General features: G+C 44.8%; 1 protein-coding gene across 5 annotated transcripts in view; it reads left to right on the top strand.

Moving 5' to 3' along the window:
• TRAF2 (TNF receptor associated factor 2) overlaps nucleotides 1-25,163 on the top strand; it is a 39,685-nt gene that overhangs the window by 4,249 nt on the left and 10,273 nt on the right. For 4 of the 5 annotated variants that reach the window (XM_019475779.2, XM_019475780.2, XM_019475778.2 and 1 more), the window contains exons 2-9: nucleotides 3,075-3,295; nucleotides 3,977-4,055; nucleotides 4,592-4,690; nucleotides 13,321-13,482; nucleotides 16,436-16,510; nucleotides 20,907-20,981; nucleotides 22,670-23,029; nucleotides 24,794-24,971. In XM_019475779.2, the coding sequence (XP_019331324.1) occupies nucleotides 3,075-3,295; nucleotides 3,977-4,055; nucleotides 4,592-4,690; nucleotides 13,321-13,482; nucleotides 16,436-16,510; nucleotides 20,907-20,981; nucleotides 22,670-23,029; nucleotides 24,794-24,971 (1,249 nt within the window). The remainder of the gene's footprint in view (nucleotides 1-3,074; nucleotides 3,296-3,976; nucleotides 4,056-4,591; nucleotides 4,691-13,320; nucleotides 13,483-16,435; nucleotides 16,511-20,906; nucleotides 20,982-22,669; nucleotides 23,030-24,793; nucleotides 24,972-25,163) is intronic. The other variant, XM_019475781.2, reaches the window with a different exon arrangement.

The raw sequence follows: 25,163 nt of genomic DNA on the forward strand, positions 1-25,163 counted from the left end.
CTACTCCCCCAATGTACCATGTAAACGCACAAAGGTGCTCCCAGTGTGAGCCACAGTTTCCCCCGGGCACTCTACCACACACATACGGGTGCCCCAGCCTCATCATCAGCTCTCTGGGCACAGGCTGTGCTGCACCACACTGTCCTGCTCAGGGTGGGCCAGGAACTGGAAGCTGGAGGTGGGAGGGGGAGTTTGGAAACCTTTGCTGCTGCTGCTGCAGTTGGAGCAATGAGAGGAGCAGGATTTGGGTGGGAGGCTGGGGGCCACAGATAAACCCCTCAAGGACTTCCTGTGGCTCGTGGGCCACCAGTTGGGCAGCCCTGGCTAGAGTATGCTTTTGCAACCTTGGAGCACCTGGGGGTTTCCTTAAAGATGAACTTCTAGCTTTTTGGTTAAATTCAGCCCGACCAGCAGCAAGGGTTGACTTTATTGCTCTTTACTGTAGCCTTCCTAATTTGTTGTTGTAGGAACTGACAAGTGCGTGAAATTTATGTACTACCCCATCCAGCGCAGTGCCTAAGTCAATCTAGAAAGTTTTTGTAAGAAACTGCATTGTAGAGTTTGTCTTGCGGAGAAAAAATAAGGCAGCAACACAGAATGAAAAGGGATTGCATGTAGGATTATGCTCTGGGCTTTTTGTCCCTAGAAGTTACCATGGCTGTTGGAGCTATTGTATTCTGGTCACACAGAATTTTGCTTTCTTTTGCTTCATTGGGAATAGAAGGGAACAATCTAGCGTGCAGGGCCATGTTATCCAGATGATGGGGCTCCCCACAGGTCCAGAAATTTGGCAGTAGGTAGCGGAAATTAACATTGCCACCGCTTTCCTGCTGCCTAATTTCCAGACCTGTGGGGAGCCCTGCAAGTTGGATGACATGGCTTTGAGGGCCAGAGCTTGAGCACCACTGGTTATAATGATCTTTGCTTCCTATGTGGCACTGCATGCTAATTGACTTTACAACACTTCACAAGTATTAATAAATTAAACCTCTTAAAAGTCCTGTGAAGGTACTAAGTATGGTTATCTTCATGTGAGGGGGCTGGGGTATAGGCAATGATTAGACCAGGGTTATGCTTTGAATCTGTGGCAGTGCCAGGAATCTAACCCACATCTGATTGCAGTCAAAGACTTAACCATAAGTTGATACAGTGGTTTATTTGGGACTTTTGAAGGCTTTTAGAGATCAGTGCAGTTACTTTTTGTACACTTATTCTTCTGCATTTGGGAGCATTTGCTGAAAGAGAGAGTTTCTCTCTGAAATGCTACGTTTGCCAGCCACTGATCATTAAATTGCTGTTGTTCATCTGTGCTTCATGCCTGCCTTGATGGTGCCGCCCTTGTCAGTGAATACTAGCTCTGAGGTTAAGGCGCTATATGCCCAGCTTTCTTTCCTTATGCATAGCTGCTGCATAGCTGCTGTAGAGGAGGTGTGGCAAAGCAGAGGGTGCTGTTCTCCTCTTTTCTCTTATTCTGCTTTAATTTGGCTGCAGGAAGGTAGGCAATGTCTGGCTTTGGTGGCAGCAGCATCTGCCCTCAAGGTGCACAGGAGTTGGGGAGTTAGTTCCCATGTGCTGCAGAGTTGAGTACAGTTACTTCTCAGCAAGCAGTCCCATATTACCTGTGGAAGTGTTATGCCTCCTGGCTTTACTTGTTGGGTGGTGAATTCCCTCTCCATGGTACTTCAGGTCATAAGAGTCAGGCTTTTGCCCTAAACTGATTTCGCCAGAAGATTGTCTTTATCACAGATTAATTCAATACCCCACCATACCCTGGCTATTATGGCCACATTCCTAGCGTTCCTAATATTCCCCCCCACCCTTTCCCTATGTCCAGCTATACTCATTGCTTTTTGCCATTGGACACCTGTGAGGGCGTGAGATTGTGGGGAAATGAACAATCTTAGAAAATCTGAGGGTGTTCAGCACTTCACAGTGTCATTTTTAGGACCTTGGTTTACAGTAATAAGCAAAAATTACCCTTGGTAAAGAGTATATTAAAAACACAAATGCAACAATAAAACAGTAATGGTAAGATCAGGTTTATTCTATGCACTTTTTTTGACACAGCTGTCTTAAGCATGGCTATGAAAAGGGGCAATCTCTTCACAGCCTCTGCTGTAGATAGTCATGCTGGCATAGCTGTACATCCAGAGGTTTAACTCTTCCTTCTCATAAGAAGCAGTTTTACATCACAGCAGTACAAAGAATGATTTGGCCAGTATAGCTGCACCTGTTTAGGAGCACTTTGTATAGTATACTAGAATTCCTATGCCAGTAAAGGGTTTCTATTACAGATGCATTTTCATACTTAACCACGTTTAGAAATACAAAATGCTTGGAATTCAGTCCAACTTGGGCTAATAGCTGGTTGGACTCTTGATTAAGAAATAATAAAAGAGGTAGCAACCAGCCAGTTTAGTCCTCCTATGGTAGTTGTGGGATGTAGGTCTTTAAACCATTGTGTGTAGTAAAAACATATAATCAGCCAAGTCTTTTTTGGATTAGATTATACCATTTTGCCTCTTCATTTGTTTCAGCCCTTCAAAGAACCTTCCTCTCCTCCCCTCAGACATTGTCTATAAATCTTGGCTTGCAACTGTTCACGTAGGTTCACCTGACTTTATTTGCAGTCCATTCTGCCAATGGGCAGATATAAAACTGCAACATGGCTGTTTTGCCTTATGCCTTGAAAATTTTGGGTACTCTGAAATGATTTGTTTATACTCTTGATCAGTTTGGCTTTAGGGTAGCATTCTCCTTGGTTTTTGGCTGGGGGTTTTGATACGTTAGTATCTCAATTAAGCTGAGAAGGGAACCAAGTAAAGATGCTTCATCTTACCTCATTGTTTTTGTATTGATTTATGGAGTCCCTGGTAAATAGCAAAAGACAAGCAACAACCTGAACCGATTTTAATTAAAGAGCAGTGTGAACCACCTAGCATTTGGAATAGATTAGTTAAAGGGGGTGGTGGCTTCCTGGTGCCCTGGTAACATTATGTATTAAATGCAATGAAAAGTGTAGCTGCTCTGGTAAGAATGAGACCATAACCAAATGGTTTTCTTTGCTTTTTCAGGATTTCAAGGCACGCCTTGGGTTTTCGGTTCACATGGCAGCAGCAAACTTGACTCCACCTGGTTCTTTGGATTTAAACCAACCTGGTTTTTCAAAGGAGATACTAGGGACTAAATTGGAGGGCAAATACCTCTGCTCAGAGTGCAAGAATATTCTGAGAAGGCCATTTCAAGCTCAGTGTGGACACCGCTATTGTTCTTACTGCCTGAAGAAAATTATCAGGTAATTTTATCCCCCTTGAGTCTGAAAACAAAATGTCCAGAAGTAAAAAGAAGGGGGAAAGGAAATAAAGTGTTATTATTTAGTGAATTATGAGTGAAGTACCATGTTCTGTCTCTCCAAGATTCAGCATCTGTTTTTCCTCTAAGACCTTGTAGATTCCTGAGTTTGTTGTATTCCTCATGTGGTAGAGACAAAGCCTCAACCAAGAGCTCAGAGGGAGTGAATAAGGCCAAGTGGGCACACCTAGGTTGGTGTGCTCCAGTTATGTGCTGCTGTAAGCTACTTTATTAGCCCCTTCCCATAAAAAGCTTGTTTGCGGTGCCATAGAGAGGAAGAGGTATTTAAATACTCATATCATACTTGCAGACAAAGCTTTGGTTAAACCTTCTGCCCTTGTAAAAGCAGAGGAGGAGTAAATTAAATTTAAGAACAGCTAATTCTATGATGAAAGAACTAGCATTCATACCAGGAATGAAAAATGTATAGCTTTTAAAAGGATCAATAACTAATGCCAAATGCATGTTAAGTAAGAGTTCTCTTAGCTTTTTTTCAAATAAGTGCCACACACATTGCTTTGGTTCTTCAGGGTCTGTTTAGAAGCATCACTGTAATGGAATGATAAATTCAGCATCATATAGGCTATTTATATTGTGGTTGGGTTTTTTTGGTCTCTTCTATCAGCTCGGGACCTCAGAAATGTGCAGCCTGTATTCAGGAAGGAATCTATGAAGAAGGAGTTTCCACTTTAGAAATAAACTCAGTAAGTAAGACTTTTCCAAATTGCTTGTGACATTTCTTGTTTTGGCTTAGAATGTGATGGCTATGGCTAGAGAACAAATTCCAGCCTTTTGAACAGGTGTGAGTGATTCCCTGACTTCTAAAACTTGGGATATCTTTCAACAGAGAAGCCATTTCACTACAGTAAAGATTTGTCTTTCACAGATGCATCTCTAATGATACTCTGTGGCAACTAGTTGAGGGTGAGGGGCTATTTCTTAATGATTCATGAAAATTCAAGAGAGTACAGGTACTCCTCACTTAACGTTGTCCCAGTTAACGTTCTATTAGAAAACATACTCATTTAAACTCATGCAGGGTTCGGTTATAACGTTGTTTGGCCGCCACCTGCTAGTAGGTAACTACTGTGATGTAATTGGATTTTTGTTAACTTTGTTTGGCTTAAAGTCACATTTTTTAAAGAATGTAACAACGATGTTAAGCAAGGAGTAGCTTTAGATAAAAGCTGCAGTCCCAGAGTTAATTGTCTTTGTGTGTGTGTGTTTTTCCTCACCTGAGGCTTTTCCAGACAATGCAGCTCGTCGAGAGGTGGAAAGTTTGCCGGCTGTCTGTATTAATGATGGTTGCACGTGGAAGGGGACTATTAAAGAATATGAGGTAAATTCTTGAGTGAGCCTCTTGTTGTGTGTGTCTGTGCTTGCTTCTTCCTTGTGCATGTGTGGGGCAATGGGCAAGGCATTAGCAGTTCAGTTTGTTCATGCTGACATTCACCATTACCATCTGAGCTTTCGCCTGCACTAATTCAGTCCTAATTGCACTCCCCAAACCCCCTGGGTGGTTGCGTGCACCCTTGAGGGTATTGACAGATGAGAGAACCTCAATTTTTTTATGAGCCCCCATACCAGCCGTTTTGTTCCTTCCCTGATGCAAGAGCCATGCACTTTACTTCTGTGACCTCATCTCTCGGACTTCTTCCTGATTCATTGGTTATTTAAAATGTAAATTATCTGGAAGCTGTGGTACGCTGTTTGATTATCACTGTGCCACATGTGGCCAAGATAAGTGTTTCCATTCAGGTCCAAGTAAATGCATTTGTTTTGGGGGAAAAGGAGTGTGGAGTTGACAGATCCATATCCTTCTAATTGCTCCCTGGTAACTTCTGTAGTCTCTGGCCTATGCAATAACTGGGAGAATGAGGCCATCCCCATCATGTAGATGTCCTGACCTGTAGGTTTATGGTATCATGGATTCACTGGGTATACCAGTAACCTGATCTCATGCCATAAGCTTACTGAGCAAAGTAGCCTCTCTCTAGAACTACACAGAAGACATGGCCCTTGGCATATACATGCCTCTCATTTGGAAGGTACATTCTTGTTGAAAATTTAACCACTCTCCTTAATGAGTACATTTTACTGCAGGTATTTACATTGCAAAGATTAATTTCTCACAACCCATCTGATTGCAAATAAGAGTAAAAGAAAAGGAAGTGTACACTATATAGGAAATTTGACAACCCACGTGGAATATTTTTTGCTTCTAACTTTGGAATTGCAACCTAGAAGTTGAAAGTCACTGAGTACAGGGATAGAGATAAGAACTCGGGCTGTTGGCTCCATTGATCTAAGTTAAACCCAAATCATGCAGCTACCAAGGTATCGGGGTGGAAGGGTGATATCTTGTTCTTGACTAGGTACTTAAGCTTGCTGAATCTGACCTCACATCTTGATTCCATTTGTAACACTACTACAGTGTGATAGGCAGAATAACTTTACTTTGGACCCTGTCTGAGTCCTCTGGCTGGCTTGTTGTGTCCATTAATAGAGAGATTTTGCTGCATCAATGCCTCTAACTGCCCCATCTTCTAGAATACTCTAATATCTTTAGGGTGGGATTTCAACCTAGCAATTCAATAGGAGTAGAGTGCCTAACCCACTTGGGCTGCTTTGACACTCTTAGCTCTAGCTCCATGAATGGCATGTGGTATCTCGGCTTGTGATTAGATTTTTGATTTAATGTTTGTTTCAAACTAGTACTTGCTGGTAGGACTTTCAATTTAGGGGGCTGAGACCAGAAGTGGCAGCTTTTGGGATATCTGTGTGTTTTACTGAGGACTCAAATGGCATAGCTGGTGCCTTGGATTGCTGGATTGAGTGTGTAGTCTTTTGCTGTATGAATGGTGACTTACAGCAAAGCTTTGTGTTCCTGTTTAAGGTGCTGGGTCAAATTCACCAGTAGCATAAGTAAGCCAGCCTCTGCTAAAGCAAATGGAATCACATCTACCACCAGCTAAAACATCTACAGTTGAGTTTGGAAAGGTGTGTGAGCCACTGCTTTAGGTTGTTAATTCCATTGGATTTTAAATAAAAGCTTTCAGGAGAGATCCTGCAAGGGCCTGAAGAGGTGTCATCAATGGCCATATCTCATATTTCTCCAATCTTGTGTAAATTTTTCTTTTTTTTGTAAGGCTAGCCAGAATTGGGGCTGGTCAGTACTTGGATAGGAAACCCCCAAGGAAAAGGTGACTTGGGTCATGTTGGTGACTCAAGGGATAGCATTTTTCCTTTTTTAGTCAGCATTGGATTAATCCAACTGAATATTAGCTGCTGGAAGTAACACTTTTGGATAAGATGCTAAATTGAAGTCCTGGCTACCTATAGCTGGTTATGGCATTCTAACAGGATTAAGATTAAGCTGTCATGTCCTGGCTACATTCCAGTTATGGTCATTACCTTCCACCTCTTAATTGATTGTTGTGTTGTAGCTTTTTTACATTCTCTTCTAAACTGTTGTATGCTCTTAGTGTGCTACCACAAATACCATAGAGGTGACCACACTCTGGTGGCATGTAAAGCTGTGTGTGGGGGGGGGGGGGGGGGGGAGCTGTATGCATGCGCGTGTGCACTTTGGGGTCCTTCTGACTGGTATGTGCTGCATGCATACAGCATGCATGTGCTTCCCCAGTCACTTGCATTTTCCCTTACTCTGCTCTTAGTGCTCAGAAATGTTAGAAATGAGGTAATTCTATGCAAGAGAGGCCAGTGAAACCATTGTGGATTGCAGTGCTTCAGCTCTGAGCTTAGAACCCCATTCCCAGGGTCTAGCTTGGATTGTAGCCATCTTGAGTGAGGCCAAGGATTTTCAGCTGTAGGAGTTGATTTGTCTGAGAGCCTTACATCCTTCCCCTTTTGTGGCAAGTATTGGCATTCACTGTTAGTGAGTGTGGTGCTGGGTTGATGTCGCACCCGCTGGGAAGAGCTCCTTGACTGAGTGGCAGTTCAGAGCAAATAAGGCCAGGCTTCTGTTCTCCCAGCTGCTTCCAGAGCAGGTCTGGATGTTACCAAGCCTGGCCATCCTGAGCATGGCAGGAAGCCTGATATGTAGGATTGAAGACTGCTTCAGTAAAGGGAAGTGCTCAGTGTATATCTCAATCAGGGTCTCATCCTTATATTGTGGACTTGTCTAGCCCACTGGTCGTGGAGAAATGGTCACTAGATATACAGCAGTTAGAGGTGCTGAGGTGTTGCAGCATTTCTGCCTCGTTTGCCTGAAGCCGGAGTGTATTGCCAAGAGCATGTTTTGCGTTGTGTAGCAGCAGCAGTTCTCCCACCATGGAAAGTCCCTCGCTGTGCTATTTCAGACAAGCTGTGGAAAGTACCTAAAAGATAATTCATTGTTTGTTCATTTAAAAAGGCCACAGCCTTAGTATTGAGAACAGCCTGTCTGGCTGCACTCTTGACTATAAATCAGAAGACAGGAGTTTCTCTGCTGTTTCAGTAACCTTATGGAGTGGGAGAGAAGAAAAAACTGCTTCACAGCTGAAAATTGATAGTCCTTTACTTGTAAACTCTGCCCTCCCTCCCCCCATCTCTCAGTTTTGCTTTCTGTTCAGGCTTAGCAAAGTTCACATCTCCATGGCAGTATCTTTTATAAATGAAATGTCTGAAAGTTGAAGCTGTCTCTTACAAAACGCACAAGTTGAGTTCATCCTTCTTGTTGAATACAAGTCTGCATTAGCAAACACATTTTCCTTTTCATGTGGGTTTGGGTATAGTAGTAAATGTATGGACCTTGTAGATATTGTATCTTGGGTATGGATAATACATATTGTTTGCTATGGATGTACCTAAAACATGCTGTGGGAAGGAGGGTTAAAACCAGATGCCTTGCATGCAAGGGGAAGATCAAACTCATGAAAGGAATGTAAAGGTTGTAAAGCTAAGCAGCTGGAGCAAGAGAAATAGCCAAGAAAACTTCTTCTGACTTCAAAAAACTCAGATACTATGGCAATGAGAACTGGGTACCTTGATGGATAACAGACCAGACGCAGTAGGTTCAGCCAGGTTCACAGCCTCATAACTCTCTTCATACCATGTTAAAATGATACTTTCAATGTAGATTTCAGACTAACACGTCAAGCTACTTCTCTACGTTAAAAGTAGCCTGAGATGCCTATGGAGTAGTGTTATCATTGGTATTGGAGCAGGGAGGAGAGAAAGAGCAAAGTAAATGTCTTTTGGCTATGGAGAACTGTTTATAGATGTCAGTGGATTTTAAAATAAACTGTCAGGAGCAGAAGAGCTGGCATTATTTTCAGATCATTCTTCTTGGGGAGCATGGGGTTGTTGGAAGAGTAGGGAAAACTGATCAGTCCATCAGGATGCATCTCTTTTAGCTTGAGAGCAACCTTTAAATTGATTCAGTAAATTATTGATTTGCTCAAGAAGCACATAAAGACTGTAGGTAAAAGAATTTTCCTGCTCGGGGGAGTTTTGCTGACAAGTGTGGAGGTGATGTTCTTGTCTGCTGAGAAGACAACATAACCTGATTCAGATTGGAATAGGGTACAGCAGGTAGCTCTTTCACACCAATTTAAGAATTATTTCTTGTGACTAGCAGGCAAGACAATCCAAAAATTCAGTTAAATATTTGTGAGCGAGAGACCTCTTCTTCCAGAAACACGTGAATTTATCAAAAGGAAATATCTCTCTGGCCCAGGATAAGATTACAGCTTTGAGCTAGAAAGCCCCACGGATTCATTCCACAGGCTGGAGGTTGAGCACCACTAGTCTGGTGGTCAGTACCTCTGCTCTTTACAAAGCTGGAATTAAAACCAACAGATTTGAAACTAGCCTCCCTTAGTCTGTGTTTATCTAGCTGGCAACCTAGAGATTAGATTGCTTCCTGTCCAACCCACATTGCAGGATGTAAGATGGGGGGAGTGCCAGAAAATGTGTGTGGGAGGGGGGAGTTGGAAAGCCCCAGCTGTAAAGGGTCTAATAGATTAGTGCTTACTTCTAAAAACAGCTCAAATCTATGAATCAAAGGGATGGCAGTGGCTTGGCTAATTAACAATTTTAGCATATGCCTCTCTGAAAATATAAAGCTGTAACTCAGTAACTTTGAAGGTCCTTCTCAAACCTAATGAAAAACCTCCGGCATCCTGGTTTGGACTGAAGACTACTTTGATTTTTTTTTCAGGCAGCATTAGACTGTCAGTTCCAGGTGGAAATTGCTGGACTCTGCATTTCAGAGAAATACCAAAGCTATTATCACAGTTTGCTGTAAAGTGTTGCCCTTGGCTAGAAGCTGACAAAAGTTATGCTTTCAGTTCATTTTCTAGAAGCTAAAGATTGAGATTTAAAGTAAACCCTGTTTGGAGAGCAGAGGTATCCAAGCCAGGTCAGGTTTTCCCCCAACTTCCAGAGGACTTTGTTCCCAACTGTGTTTTTTCTTTCATGGTCCCCTTCCTGAAAGCCCCCACTGCTTTGTAGTTTATAAAGCAATAACAAAATTAACATTTCATGTCCAAACTTCCGCCCTCTTGGGACATGATTCACTTTGCCATTAGCCTTCCCTAGGAGCAGGAGGAGAAGGAATGGAGGCGGGGCCTTGCTCTAACTGGCCAGATGTGGTCCATGGAGTTCTTATCATGTGGCCTCTTGGCAACCTTATCTCTAATGCAGGGGTCAGACCAATATAGGTGGCAAGTTCTGGTATTTGTTGCAAGGCTATAGCAAGGTATAAGAGCTATGGTTGTGCCAATAAAGATTTTCTTTGCTGATACCGATAGCTGATGATTAAATGACCACATAGGCCCATGCTGATCTGATAACTGAGATTTAGTAATAGTGCAAGGCATTTTAAACTACTGACATAAATGCACAACAAACAAAAAAGGTTTATTTATCACTCTCACACCTCCCCTCCCCTTATTCCCATGCATGTCATCCTCTTGTCCACAGCTCCTACCCACAGCTATGCAGCCTGTGCTGCTGTCCCAGGTGGGCAGGGGAGATCCTCATGCAGACAGCAGTGCCAGACGCATTTGGAGCCCCAGAGCATGTTGCTGCCTCAGCGTCAGCAGGCCTTGTGCAGCTGAGCTACTGCGGCCGCTGGGGTGAAGCTGCTTTTGCAAAGGTACCCGGTGCCCAGTGGAGAGGAATGTTCCTCACATGGCACCTTACCTTGCCTGCACGCAGCCCAGCATCTCCACAGCATCTCTGGTACTCCGGCCTCTAGTGTGCATGCAGCATTGCCATGTTAGCAACAGCAGGAGTCAGTAATGGTTCCTTTGTTGCTGAGTGTGGCACCCTCTGTTGCTCATTAGGACCTGTACTCTGCGGCAGGCTCGGGCTGGTGGCAGGGTGCGCGGATCAGACTGTACTTGCCCGGGGGTTCCAGGCACACAGTCGTAATTATTGGCTACAATGACCAAAAAAAGCCAATAGCTGATAATGTAATTTCTCCTTTTATTGGTGCCAGTCTGATAGTGAACCAATATATCGGTGCACCTCTAATAAGAACCTACTGCTGTTAGTGGGGCATTTGACGTCATGAGTTACTTGGAAGGAGGTGGCAGAGTCTATACGCTAGCAGTATGTAGGATAGAAATAAACAAGAGCCTGACATGCAGTGTTCAAAGCACTGTGATTGCAATCGTTGAAAGTGATGATGACCAGCAGAGCAGATCTGTCTGGAACAGTGGTGCTCACATTTTTGGCCCTGCAGGCATGATGAATTGTGTAGGACTGGTCCACAGGTCAGATTGGGCCCTGCGCTGTCCCCATGATGTCTCCACCCAACTGCAGCCTGATCCTGATTGAGTGGGAGGAGTGCGGGGCCCCAGGATCCTATTCCAGTGCACAGGGCCCTGGAGTCCAATCCCAACTAGTCGGAAGCGGCACAGGGCTTTGCACTACCCATGCTCTGGGATCAGGCCCTGGGGCCACAGCTGGTGGGAATCCCTGCAGGATCCTTGGGGATACCTGTGGATTAGATGATATGGCACTAGGGGCCAGATCTAGCCTACAGGCCAAGGTTGGGTACCCCTTCCCTACACTGCTAGTTTCCAAACCCATTGATAGATGGCTCTTTCCTTTAGCTAAGGCCCAATAATTGGCAATGTTAATGTAATCTTACAATGAAATTGGCTTCATTGATCTGAAGCCAAGAGTGAAGATAGTACACAGGCCCCAGCCTATACAAGGTGTGGTTGCTTTCCCCATAGTTGAGGTCACCATGTACATATCAGACCCAAACTCATGTCCTTTGACCAGCTCCTAGGCAGTCAGTGTAAGGCTCTGATTAAGGAATCAAGGACTGGATGCAAATTACAATGACAGGCTGCCGCCTTCTGGGACAGTGGTGATCACGAAACCCATAATGAAGCCCAGGAGAGTTGGGACAAGACAGTCAGGGTCAGAGGGACCTGGCTTTGGAATGAACTTCCAGAGGTGGTGCAGCAAGGTCCTTCTCTTCACCAGGCTCCTGTAACATCAGAACCGCATTAAAAATGTTAACGTCCCTTTCTGCCCAGTAAAACTCAATCAGCCTAAAACATCTTTAAAACCAAACAATCTCAACAATTAAAATTAAAAACAAAAGCCCTTCCCAATTGCTGCGTTTATCCTGAAAGGGGAAACAAGTCAGAAACCATGCAGAATCCCACAGGGACTTTGCTGCTGCTGTCAGTTTTTACTGGACTGGCTTCTGCTGCCCCAGTGATGGGTGATGATCTAAAAGCCTATCATAGATAAATGCTCCATCCCTGTCTCCCCCCCCGCGTGCAACTGGAGCTCCTAGTGAACATGTTAACTGACATACAATTAGCTTTTGATTCTTTTTGAGGAGCTTTGTAAGCATCTTGCCTGAGAATCCCTTGTCCTTAAATGCCCGAGGGCAAAGGGGAACCTGTTGTCAGCATTGGTGCTTTTCTGCAGCTGACCCATCTAGTTGTAAATTGGGTTTCAGCTTTCTACCCCTGTATTGGCATTGGCCGTGGTTGGAGAGCCTACACCGTCATCCAGTTTAATAGTCCGCGTGGGAAAAGCTGAGCAGCTCTAGGCTGGTTCTGACAGGGAAGGAACACAGGAAGCAAGCTAGTAAATTCCGTGGTAAAAATGCTGAATTGTGTGGCAGCAAGTTGCAGTCAGATTTACAAGCCACAGTCTTAAAGGGCAGGGCCCCAACTGAGAAGAATGGAACAAGACCATACCTTGTGGAGTTATTATTTTGGGTTCCCTGCAAACCCAGGGAGGCATCTGCCTAATTACATTGTCAAGATTTTCTCCACAACCATATGGGCTAGAACCATCCTGTTTTAGAGCGAAACTGAGATTCTGGCTCACAGTTCTGCCATGAGCAGTATATCCTGTGGCTTTATATTCAGAAAGCCCTGCCAGTGTCTACTCCTTTCCTACAAGATCCCATCAAAGTTGCTTCCTCCTCTCCAGCCTATCCCTTTTCTTTGTTTTTGCTTTTATTGTTGCTGTGGTGTCTTTGTCTCTTACCCTCCCTGGGAAACTTTACACTCTGTAGGGTGCAGAGGAGGAAGAAAGCTCCATTTCTGGGCTACTTGTGATCTGGCTGATCTGAGAGCTCTGAGAGAGAAGCTTTGGGCAACAGGCTGCTGCTGGTCCTGTAACCAGCTATAGAAGGAGCCATAGCAGAGGTGCAGGGTGGCTTTCAGAGAGCACCTTGGAGTTGACGATTATGTAGCCTACTGTAGCCCTGCTATTATGCCATGTCCCATACCTCCATGCCAGACCTAGTGCAGAGGGTAAATCCTGTGAGGTACACGGAGGCATTTGGCTTAAATCGTTACGTTCCCTTTGCCCTCTTTATGCAGGCCCAACAGAGCAGCTCATCCTATAATCCATTAGGATGCAGGCTTTTCCTACCTCAACACATCAGCATCCATTTGACAGGACACCCTCCCCCTCTGTGTGTGTCTCTGTGTGTTTTGTCTATGGCTCTATTGAAATATGCTGCTCTTGTTGTCACAGAGCTGCCATGAAGGGAACTGCCCGTTCATGCTGATTGAGTGCCAGGCATGTAAGGGAATGATCAAACTGAATGACAAGGAGCGCCATTCTGAACGGGAGTGCCCTGAGAGAAGCCTCAACTGCAAATACTGCAAATTGCTTTTCTACTTTCCTGACATTAAGGTACGAGAGTTACAGCATGAGTACGCTCAGTGAGCTGGACAGGCAGACCCATTCAGACGGGTGTCTGGAGGCGAGTGCTGGGTGTCCCACAGTAGTGCTAGAGCATTGGAGTGGCACTCCTGATAGGAGGGTCCCATCTGGAGTTAGTAGAGTTCCTGTGTTAGCTAGTGTTTGTAGGCAAACTACAGCTGTCCATGGGACCACTACAGTAGTGTTCATAGCAGCTGATGAAATAGACTGTAGCCTACAAAAGCTCATTCCTCTCTGAACAAGTTTGTCTGTAAGGTGCCACCCTACCCTGCTTTCTACCTCATTTCTAAAGATGTTAGGTAAGCCAAGTGCTTGGGAAGTCAACTAAGTGAAAACAGGACCACACTCTAGCATCGACATCCATCCTCTAAGTGACTTGCATTGATATCCATCCCCTAAGTGACTTGTACAACAGAGTAATTGCTGTGCTGTCGTCTAGTTACTCCTACAGGATGGAAGCTGTGTGTCATCAGCAGGTTTTACTTGAGGGAGAGGAGGTAGTCACTGCTTTAGAAAAGAGCAACTCAAGCCAGTGGTGGTGTTACACTGTTAGTACTGTCACATTCTCAGGGCCTGATCTTGAAGCCACTGTGATGCATACAGTTTTGCTGTTGACTCTGGTAGGAATTCAATGCGCTGAGGAGGATCAGCCTGGTACTGTGTAAGTGAGATGGAAGCCACTTCTCTACTTTGCCTCTCTTCTCGGGTTTTCTCAGTCTGCTTGCGTGACTGCAGTGTAATCAGAAAGGATATTGTGTTCTTATCTAGCCCGCTCACAGGCTGCTTAAATGTACTTGAGGTACCTGTTTGGATATCAACATTAGAAAGGCATACTTGCTCACTGAGTGGTGGGCTGTTCATGTCACAATTGCCACATGTCTGCCTGGCAGAGAGTCCAGCCCATCAGTCTTGAATGATGTCCCATGCCTCTCTGGTTCAAGAGTGGGGTGAATTCCTCCTAGGGGATATAGTATCATCCCTTTTGGGGCTGTTTTTTGTAGCACTCCTGATTGGAGTGGAGCAGTGGGGAAAACCAGTGGAGATTTCAGAGGAGTTTTAAAGTACTTGCATAGACATTTTTGGAAACATGCCACTTGCCCAGAAATACTAGCTTTATCTTAGAGACATTTGATACACACGGTCTGGTTTCACTTGCAGCATAACGGCAGATTAGTGCTCAGTCAGTACTTCCCTTCTGCCTATCACAAGCACAGCATATCTCTGATATTGCATCTATGTTTGAGTCTATCTGTGGGTGCTCCTTAGAACTGAAATGTTTGCATTTTTTTCCTTTCCTCTTGATGGAAGATAAATGCTATGTAGCATCTTTGAACTAGATGGGAGGGTGGAGATTGAATGAAGGGAGAGGCCTTAGAAATGAGGCTTTATTGTAAGTGAGAAACAAAAGCCCCATCCTATCAGATCTTCCATTTCAGATGCTTTGTTGCTTTGAAGTGGTTGCATCTGATTTGAAGAATAGGGGGATTATTTTGAGGGGCAAGGAAGGGGAGTAAGCAAGGCTTTCTAGATGACAAAAGTAGTTACCATGTAAGGGCCAGGAGAGATCAGCCATCCTGGTAAGTATGTGCATCTCTTTCAGTCACATTTTCTCCTGTAAAAAACTACATAATTCTTCTTCCCTTGAGTATTCATAAACACCATGAACACTGCCCAGCTGAATGGCAGACTGAGTGGTTCATATTTCCAAGGTCTTATGCCAGCTCTTTTGTATCTAATATGGTGTTCCTTTAACACATGGAAGGGTGGGAGCAATTTAGTGAGACATGAATCTAAGTAATAAATACTTTCCCTTTTTAGTTTGCAAGTTCCTAGGGGTTTTTCACAATATCTGCTTTTATTGTGTGTTTGTACAGCATGAACACAACTGACAAAGCTACTGTATGTTTCAGATTTCTGATAACAGTAAGTCTGCTTATAAAACAGATGAGGTTTTAATGCCAGATGGGCAACCCCATGTGTTTAATCTTTCTTGATCTGAATTTCAAACTGTGCATAAGTAATAGAATTACAGTAGAATATCAGAACATTAATATAAGCTTGTACATAAGAACAGAACTCTTTGACTAGATTTCCATCTTGCTTAAGAAATGATTTTAACTTGGGCAAAATATCCAGTTGCTCAGTTCTGAATATTATACAGCTAATATGAAGAATGAGCTTTCCAGCACTTCAGAAATTAAATTAAAAGTAAAGAGAGAAGTATTAGCATTCCTATTTTAACTTAGTTTCTTGTGCCTGGCAAAAAGGGCCAACAATCCATTTTCTGTATTAACTTTTTTCCTCAAATAAGTATTGTGATATCCCTGTGTAACGAGAGGACATATTAGGTGTGGTTAAAAAGAATTTACATCTTAAAATACGATTCTTCTTTTTCTGGCTGGTTGGACTTGGGAGACACCATCTAAAAGCTCTGTATCTGTAAGTGTTAAATGGGGCTTTGGGTTTTCAGATCAGCCAGTTCATGCGCATTATGACAGGCAAAAAGGGCAAGCTGCTTAGGAGAAAGGCAGCTTTTTTCCACTTCAGTTGCCTGCATGTGTGCTTTCCTGGTAAAGTCACAAATGGAGTTTCCTGCTGATTATCACAGTCCTTCACAGAGAATAACTTGATTTTCTTAGAATTGCTGAGAGCCAAAATGAATAAGTATTAAATCAAGGCTAAGTACTTGGAAGGGCACAAGGGCACCCAAACACCATTATAGCTTGGAGACTAGAAATCTGATTTGGTATTCCAAAAGGCCATAACTAGGCTGGAGTTTGAGTCATGCTATCACATGAAATGCTTCCTATATTAGAAAGTGTATTTGCAATAAATCATTGGGTCCACTGAATTGTATTCATTGCAGTACCCTTATCAAAGTCATGTTTGATGTACAAATGGTTTCCTCTCAATTCTTTTACAGGCTCATGATGAGATCTGCCCTAAATTTCCACTGACTTGTGAGGGCTGTGGGAAAAAGAAGATTCCAAGAGAGAAGGTATTTGAACATTTATGTCCCACAGTACACATTAGTTGTGGTTTGTATTCCGGTAGAAGATGCCTTGAATTCTGTGAATGAACAAGGGAGAAGTGGTGGTTAATCTGTACGAATATGAAATGGGGAAGACACAGAAATCCATTTAATTTTAAGTGGCTGTCACTAGTGCACACTGAAGATGTTTCATAAGGCTCTTAGCATGAGCACGTGCTCAGTCTGTGATCAGCTATAATTACTTCATGTTCTTGACTGAGAAATGAGTACTTCACATAAATCAGACTCAATGCTGCATTCGGTGACCACTGTTACAGCAAAGTCCATTTTCCCCTTTGCTCAGTTGATAACCTGGCTAATTCCCGCTCTAGAGGATATGGAAAGAAATCCCCTGCTCAGGTAAATGAAATCCTCTACACCTTGCACTGTATTTGATATATTTGTCCAAGGGCAGGCTCTTGGAAAAAGTGAGGAGGCACCAAGTCTCAAAACCGTGATCAATAGAGAAAGTGAACCTCTCTGTCACTGTCCCATCTGGGAACCAAGAGCTGCCTTGGTACGGCTCAAGTGAATGTGCCACTTCCTGGGAACAACAGAGAGTCCATACTGTTGAATAAAGAAAGCAAGCAGCAGAATGGACAGCTCCTTAGAGGGTAGAGGCCTCATCTCAACTCCTCTACAGCTTTAACACTGTTGTTTTGGGTGATAATCTCCCTGAATTTGAATTCTGAAGCTACTCCAGCAGACCTGAGTTTGTGCCAACAAGATTCTTATAGCTGATGCCTCAGCTAGTTGCACTTCCTTTCTTTCTTTCTCTTGAAATGTTTTGTTGTCCAGTAGCAGACATTGTTCTGGCTTAAACAGTGCTGTTGCATATAGCCCTTGGGGTAGCTTGAATCATGAAGTAAATAAGTCAGATAGGTTTGGGAGTAATTGTTAAATTGATTAAAAACTCTTCTTGTTCCCACATTTGGCATCCTGCCCAGTGCATGTAGATGTTAAATGTGAAGTGTAATTGTTGCCTAGAATTGGCCCTGGGTATTTACTTGGTAGAAGGAGGATTAGAAACAGGATGATAGCGTGTCATCCTGTTAATACTAGTCACGTAGCATGTGGGAGCCCAAGCTACTACTTGCTCCACTCTGGGCTGTTGACACTTCCCTGAAGGCAGCTGCCAAAAAGATGCTGCTGTTCTGGGAAGCATTAGATTTGGGATTTCTTAGGGACAGGGTTTTCTGCATTTCAAGAAGGGATTTTTGGGTGGAGCCAGGGAGCTCTTAGAATAATTGAAAAGACAGCAGGAAGTCCTCTAGTCCAGTCCTCAGCTTAAGGCAGGATCTTGCCTGTCTAACTCACTCCAAACATATGCTTGTCTAACCAGCACCTGAAAATTCCCAATAACAGAGATTCTGCAGCCTCTCTTTGGTTATCTGTTCTAGCACATAGCACCCTTACAGAAACAAGGTGTTTCCTAATAGCCAACATTAACCTCTTTTGTTAATATTTCAGCTCATTGCTTTTTCTCCTGTCTTCTGTGGACAGAAGAGTTGGGTGCCATCCTCTTTATATCAGTTGTTTTGTATTTGAGGACAGTTATCAAATCCCCTCTCAGCCTTTTCTCCAGACTAAATAATCCCACATGCTTCCAACTTTTTCTTATATTTGCCTTGCTCTCACAAACATGTTTGCTGCAGTTAAACAGAGAACACAAGCAAGTTCTTAGATCTTTAGGGCTTAGCTGGAAATGAAACTATCAAGCTGTGACACGTCCTACCCTCTTCCCTGCACACTGGGAACCATCGTTGCATGAAGTCATTGGTTTCAATACGACGCAGAGGCAGCCATCAGGTGCAGTTACACAACAAGGGAAAGGCAAAATATGGGGCAGGAGGAAACTTGGAACTTGCCTGGCTTTGTGCAGTTCCAATACGCAGCAGCAGAGCTGTTGAGGGTGGAAATGTTTCCTTGCCCTGGATCCCTCCTTGCTTTGTTTTGGTCATCACAACTGAACTAGGTTAAACTGTACAATTAGTGTTGTGAAACTGGCCCAGAGGTGAATCAGTGCCTGTTCAAAAGCAGTGGTTCCAGCCCTGAGAAGGCCTGTGTTCACTGTGTAGCAGCACTTTGAGAAGGCGTTCCAAAAGTCTTGTTATTTCCTTTAGTTCTGGCTATGATCAAGTGGAAGTCCTTATAGCAGGGGTGGGCAGTTATTTTGGGTGGTGAGGTTTGGTGAGCTTTCGAGGGCCACATGGGTAGTGCTGCCCCTTAAGGCTGCCAGCTCTGTTTTGAATCTATTCCGGGAGATTTCCAGAACGCCAACGTGCCCACAACGCGGACATGCCCACGTGGTTGTGTATATCAGTTATGGATTACGATGCGTAGACTTTGTCAGGAAGGCAAATACACATTACTATTGCATTTAAAAACCCCACTGGATTACTGTATACATCAGATTCAACATTTAATATTTATTATAATGAATGTCCTGTTGTTTATCTCACGGGTGACTCTCAATAGTCTCGTGAAGATTTATATCTAACTCCTGGAGACTCCAGGGCAATCCTGTAGGGTTGGCAACCCTAGTGCCCCTTGACAGTTGCCCCACCCCTTGGTAGGCATTTTGGGACTAGAAGTCCCATCCCTAACCCCTGATCTTTGCCACTGGAAGCCCCTTCCCTTGCCCTGGAAGTACTCCTTTTGGGAGTTGGGGGGTTGTTATCTTAGAGCCAGAAAAAACCAAATCGTACACTAAAAGTCAAACACCTGCTATAACATATTTTAATTTCATTACAAAAATATTTTGCGTACTGTATATAGTGGGGATTGCATAATAACTCAAAAATAGATCCTTAGTCTGGTGTATTGTGGGGGGGTGTCGGTGTGTGTATGGTGTGGTGGGGGCTGGTGGGTGGTGGGTAGGTGTGTGTGTGTGGTGGGGTATACATATGCTGGGGTGTGGGGAGGTGTGTGGGTGGGGTTGTGAGGGGCTGTGGCTGTGTGTGTGCATGCGCATGGGGGCATAGGGTATGTTGGGGGCTGTGGGGGCAGGGGATGGGTATGAGGGAGGGTGAGGGGTGTGGGGACCCCCCCCTTTCCCTGCGCATGCACACATTCCCTCCATGGCACAGCAGCAGGTGGGGGCACTTATGCCCGGTGCAGGCACTTGGTGGTGTGTACTGCCAGCCAGCACTGCACATCACAGTAAGGGGCACAGCCCCTGCCAGATGGCCTCTATCTCCGGTACTCCCCGCTGTGCATGCGCAGCCCCAGCTGTAGCCGCCCATGTCGTTCCCCACCCCCGGCCCATGGTGCCCAGAGCAAGTGGGACGCCAGGGAAGCCAAGCAGGTCCCTCCGCAGCTCCACCAGTGGCAGCAGCAGCTCCACCCAGAAGCTGTGTGCTGGCCGGGCCAGGCCCTTCTGCCCATGAGGTTGGGAACGAGGCACAATAGGGTATGGGGCTGGGCAGGGTACAGTTAGTTGGTGGGTGCTGCAGGCCAGATGAAAGTGCCTGGTGGGCCAGATTTGGCACGTGGGCCTTATTTTGCCCTCCCCTGCCTTAGACATTTTTAAGAGCTTCGTTTTCAGTCACAGAGATGTCTTTAAGATACAGTGAAAGCTGTGTTTCTGGTAGGGAGCATCCTGACTTAATGATGTACTTGAAGATAACCCCAACCCTTCTGGTATAATTGTTTGCTTTGAATTCGAGCACTAAACCCTCTTAAGTGCCCAAGTTTGATGGCTGAGGATGGGTTGCATTATGTGGGCAATAATCAAGTGAGCCTTCTAAGGAACGGAGGCAAAATTTCTTTAGTGGGTAATTCCTGCTCTCATGGGGCTCTGTCCATCTCAGCATTTATTCTTATGCCATTTGGGTACCTCTGAAAGATAAAATGCCTAATTAGTGCCATTGTTAGAATAAGATCTCTAGTCCTAAACAGATTTAGATCGGATTTATGGATCACAGCTGTATAGTGATCGTCACCAAAGGGTCGCTTATTTTCTAATTTGGTGGGGGGGCAACCTTTTGGGTGAGTGTGCCACAAATTAGCCCTGCATCCTTTCCCAGGGCCACTGTGATCCCCTCCCCTGCATTATCTGCTGCTCTGCTTTCTGCTCACTGTCCTGTGCACCCTGACTGATCTGCTGCTTTGCTTTCTGTTGCCTTCGCTGTATTTCCTGCCTGATTTGCTGCTTTGCTTTCTGTCCTATCTGCCACCTGTCCTCTCCCCAATCTACCACCTGCCACACACACAAGCTGTCTATGGCACACGTGGCACCCATACTGCAGGTTGGCCACCCTGTTCCACCTTCCTGTTTTTGTTTGGTGCAGCAAGACTAGAGTTCCTGTAATTGGTAAGAATTACACTTATATTTGAAGCATTGTTTTTCCTTTCTCTCTAGTTTCAGGACCATGTGAAGACTTGTGGCAAATGTAAAGTGCCTTGCAGATTTCAGGTTGTTGGCTGCGCTGACATGGTAAGGGCCCATTTCTGCCCATTTATATTGGCACCTGGCTTTACTGCAATGTTAGCTTAAGATATCTCCTAAGCATTGCCCCAACCCCACCCCTGTTCACAAGCAAAACTCTCTAGCTCCAGCTAAGTGATACTTTTAAACTCAAGGTTCAAGCTGGGCCAGCAGGCTCAGAGCCACTGCTGTTTAAACTAATAATGTAGTAAGGCATCATCTTACATCCGAGATTGTTTCTGTCCAGTTTCACCCAGATGTGGGTGTACTGAGAGAAATAACTGTACCAGGGAAAAAAACCCCTCCATCTGGTGAATGACTCCTTGCACAAAGCTGAATACTCAGTGAGCAGCACTGGAAATAGTGATGATCTCCAAGAGATGAAAGACATCCAGGCTTCTTGTGCAAGGTTTACCAGTTAAGAGTTGTTCCTGCTGTTAGATCAGGAAATCATGAGGATGAGAAATGGTTCGGTAAATTTATGAGGAAGTAAACAGGAAATTCCCCACAATGGCCTGATGATAATAGGATTTAAATGCCCAGCATGCTGTGCTGAGAGCAAAGACCTTGAAGGAGAGCAAAATTATATCAGGGAGAGCTGGTTTTGTGTGGCCTCCTGGAAATGGAATCCAGTGTTCATGTGGATGCTTTCCTGCTAGGATTTTCCACTTGACTGTGGTTTTGACTGCTGGTGGCAGAACTTGTAGGGTAAGCCCTTCTCACTGAAGGCATCAGTCAGAAATTATTGCGAGTCCAAATAGCAGAGAGGAATGTGGCTGAGTTTCTGTTTACAAAAAAATCAAGTAATTCAGCTTCTGGATTTGCTAGATCCAGAACCAGGCAGCTCAGCAGCTTTCATGAAGATGCAAGTGTCAAACACCTCGCAGTAATTGAGATCCCAGGACTAGGGTTGATTTAATTCGGTCCTTTTGGAGTTAGTCAGGCCCCAAAGAAATGCTGAGTACCTGCTTAAAGAAATGTAGCTGAGTGGTGAATTCAGCTTGTACTATCAAGCTAGCACAAACATCTGTAAGGATATGCCAAAGGAGGTTGGTAATGAATGAAAGCCAGGAACAGTTTTCCATCCTATGAACTCTTCAACCCTTCAGAATTGGGAGAGGAGTCATAAATATCTATTCAGAACATGGTGAAGGTTAGCTGTCACTTCCTTGTCATTTCAGAGTAGCTGGAGGCATGGGAGTTATTACAGAGGTCGTTTCCAAATAAGTGAATCAGGGCTTTTTTCAGTGACTGAGTATATGCTTAAAGCATATAAGGATTCAGAAGACATGTATTATTTTCCCAGTATCTCCGGTGACTGAGTTGGTAAAATCTCTTCTTTCTCTACATGACTTAATGTCCCCATTAAGAGATGGGGAAGCTGAAACTGGTCCTCATCAGGGTTGAAACCTTTAATAGGGTTTATGAAATGCTTGGCTGGAAGAAGGTGTTGCATCAGGATGTACAGTCCATTCCCCAGTGCTAAGCATTTGCCGCTGTATAGATGATTATGGTTTTCCCTTAAAGTATCTTGCTGCTGTTGGAATGTTTGTAACTATGCACTTTCACTTTTGCCCTCTGTTAACATCAGTTGAAGTAGTAGCCTCCTTAGGACCAGTTTGCCCTGTGGATGATGGTGCTATAGTGGAGATCTAAATTATGAATGGGAATGAATGAACGTACCCTTTTTCATGCAGGTGGAAAATGAGAAGCTGCTGGATCATGAAGGCAAATGTCTGGCAGAGCATCTATACATGCTACTGAGTTTTGTGCTCAGCCTCAAGGCTGGCTCTGCGGACTTGAAGCACCTTCCTGCCCTTTTGTCACCTCAGGGCAACTCCGTGTTACTGACGGGCAACTCCCTGTGCTCGGAGTCAGAGCTCTCCAAATCCCTGGAGTTGCTAGCAAGGTGTGAATCCCTTGAGAGGAAAACAGTGACCTTTGAGAACATTGTGTGTGTGCTGAACCGGGAAGTGGAGAGGGTCTCTCTGACAGCTGAAGCCTACAGTCGCCAGCACCGACTGGACCAGGAGAAGATTGAAACGCTCAGTAACAAGGTCAGGAACCTCAGACTTTGCACTGCTGGTGCTTTACTCTCTGTGACCCCTTCTCAAACCATTCATCACTAATTGAAGTGCTTGCCTTCAGTGTTGCCACGGCCACTGAGAGACCAAACTTGGAATGAAAAAATAGCCTGCCTGGCCTGCACAGAATTGGGAAGCTGGGGATTTTGGCTAACAGGTGTGTTTGCATGCAGCTGATCTGAGCTTAGTAACCAAGGCTATGACATGTCTGAGCTGGACTGAGGAAAAGCTCTCTGGTCATGACTTCTATGAGACATACAGAAATAACAGCATATTAACAGGCTTAGTACTGAAAAGCCACTGCTTGCTTTTGTATTGTTCCCTGAACCTAGTTTGCTCAGCAACCCTTAGAATAGGAGAACTTGGGTTTCTCCTGTTGTGCCTATGTTCTCCAAGGGCATGTCTACACTAAGAAAGATTTGCTGCTTTATATACTGCAACAGTTAAATTAGAAAAGCCCCCATCACGTTAGTGTGGACACAGTTAGTCTGGTGTACCTCATTCCAGTTTGCAAAGGAAGATACAAGACACCTTTATGCAAGTATTAACTCTGTCCACACCAGGGCTTTATACTCGGTCTACACTTGTTCAGGTAAACGGTTGCTGCCCTTACGAATATAGTTATAGTGCTATCACTTCTTTAGCATAAACTAGCTTGTAGCTGTTGGACACCCTTGCTGTAATGTGCAGGTGTCTTCATAAAGACTTGCAGAAATTTGAGAGGGAGAAGACTTGTCATCTAGTTTACCCCCCTGTGCGCCTCCGGATCTGCGCGGGGCAGGCTGGGAAGAGCCCCGTGCAGCCCCAGCCTGCTCTGCCCTGAGCAGATCCAGAGGAATGCTTCCTCCCCGTGCCCTTCCGGGGAAGTGCTGGACCAGTGGGGTCCTGGACAAGCAGTGTGCATTGGCAGAAGCGCCGCTGCCGCCACACCCGCTCCCCCCCCCTCCCCCGGATGCGTCGCAGCTCTGTCCTGTGCCCGCCCTGGCTGGGCAGTGCCTGCTCCAGAACCATTCTTTCCTCCTATGGGGACCTTGATCTGACCCCCTCATGCCCCTTCACTCCCCCCTCCTCTTCCACCACACCAGATTTACCAGTTGCATACGGCTCTCCACGCTGCCGGGCTGTGCTTCTCACTACCTACATGCTGTGCTGCAGCTGCACGCACGCACAGGCATTTATCATTCAAATTATAGGTGACATCAGGCTGATTTCTGATATGATCAATTTTCTTTATATCGGTGCCAGTCTGACATCAGACTGGTGCATCAGTGCACCTATAGAGGACTCCCAACATGAGCAGCACATCTGCATTCTCCAGTACATGATCTGCCAAAGCAAATCTTATAGTACTTCACTGTAGCAACGTGCTGCTTCAAGTCCTGCTCAGCTCTCCTAGCATCTCTGTGTCTCAGTTCAGTTTTATCTAAAAACATTGATTTCCCCTCCCTACCTCTCCAATCTCTCTTACATTTCTAAAGGAGCAGAAGCCATTCATTGGCAGATGTCTGCCATCTACAGCAGGAGCGTGAACTGCTGTGTCAGTGACACATGACATTGTTCCTCTAGAGCTGTGTGAAGAGCTCAGATTGTTTGCGAGTTTCCTTATGGTGTTAACATTCTGCTCCTTCTGATCTCTGTCCTATTTGGAGATCATGGCAGAAAGAGGTTCCCAATTTCTTTTGGCTCTCCTTGGCAACATAAGTCTAATCATGCTCTATTGTGTATTCCACTGGCCAGGTTCGGCAACTGGAAAGGAGCATTGGACTGAAGGATCTGGCCTTGGCTGATATGGAGCAGAAGATCCGTGACATGGAAGCGTCAACTTATGATGGTGTTTTCATCTGGAAGATTACAGACTTTGCCAGGAAGCGTCAGGAAGCAATAACAGGCCGCGCTCCTGCCATCTTCTCCCCAGGTGGTTACCTAGAAATTAGAAAAATAATGGGAGGCTTCCATGCCCCAGCTGTGCCCCATCATGCTTGCACTGGAAATGGCACATGTCATGCACTGTGATTCTTCAGACAGCAGTTTCTCTTGGTTCTTTCCCCTTCTTCCCACAAATGCAGTGGAGCCTGATTTGATTTCTTTTTTCCAGTGGGCTAACTGA

This window comes from Alligator mississippiensis, chromosome 12, assembly GCF_030867095.1.
Source record: "Alligator mississippiensis isolate rAllMis1 chromosome 12, rAllMis1, whole genome shotgun sequence".
Taxonomy (NCBI): Eukaryota; Metazoa; Chordata; order Crocodylia; family Alligatoridae; genus Alligator; species Alligator mississippiensis.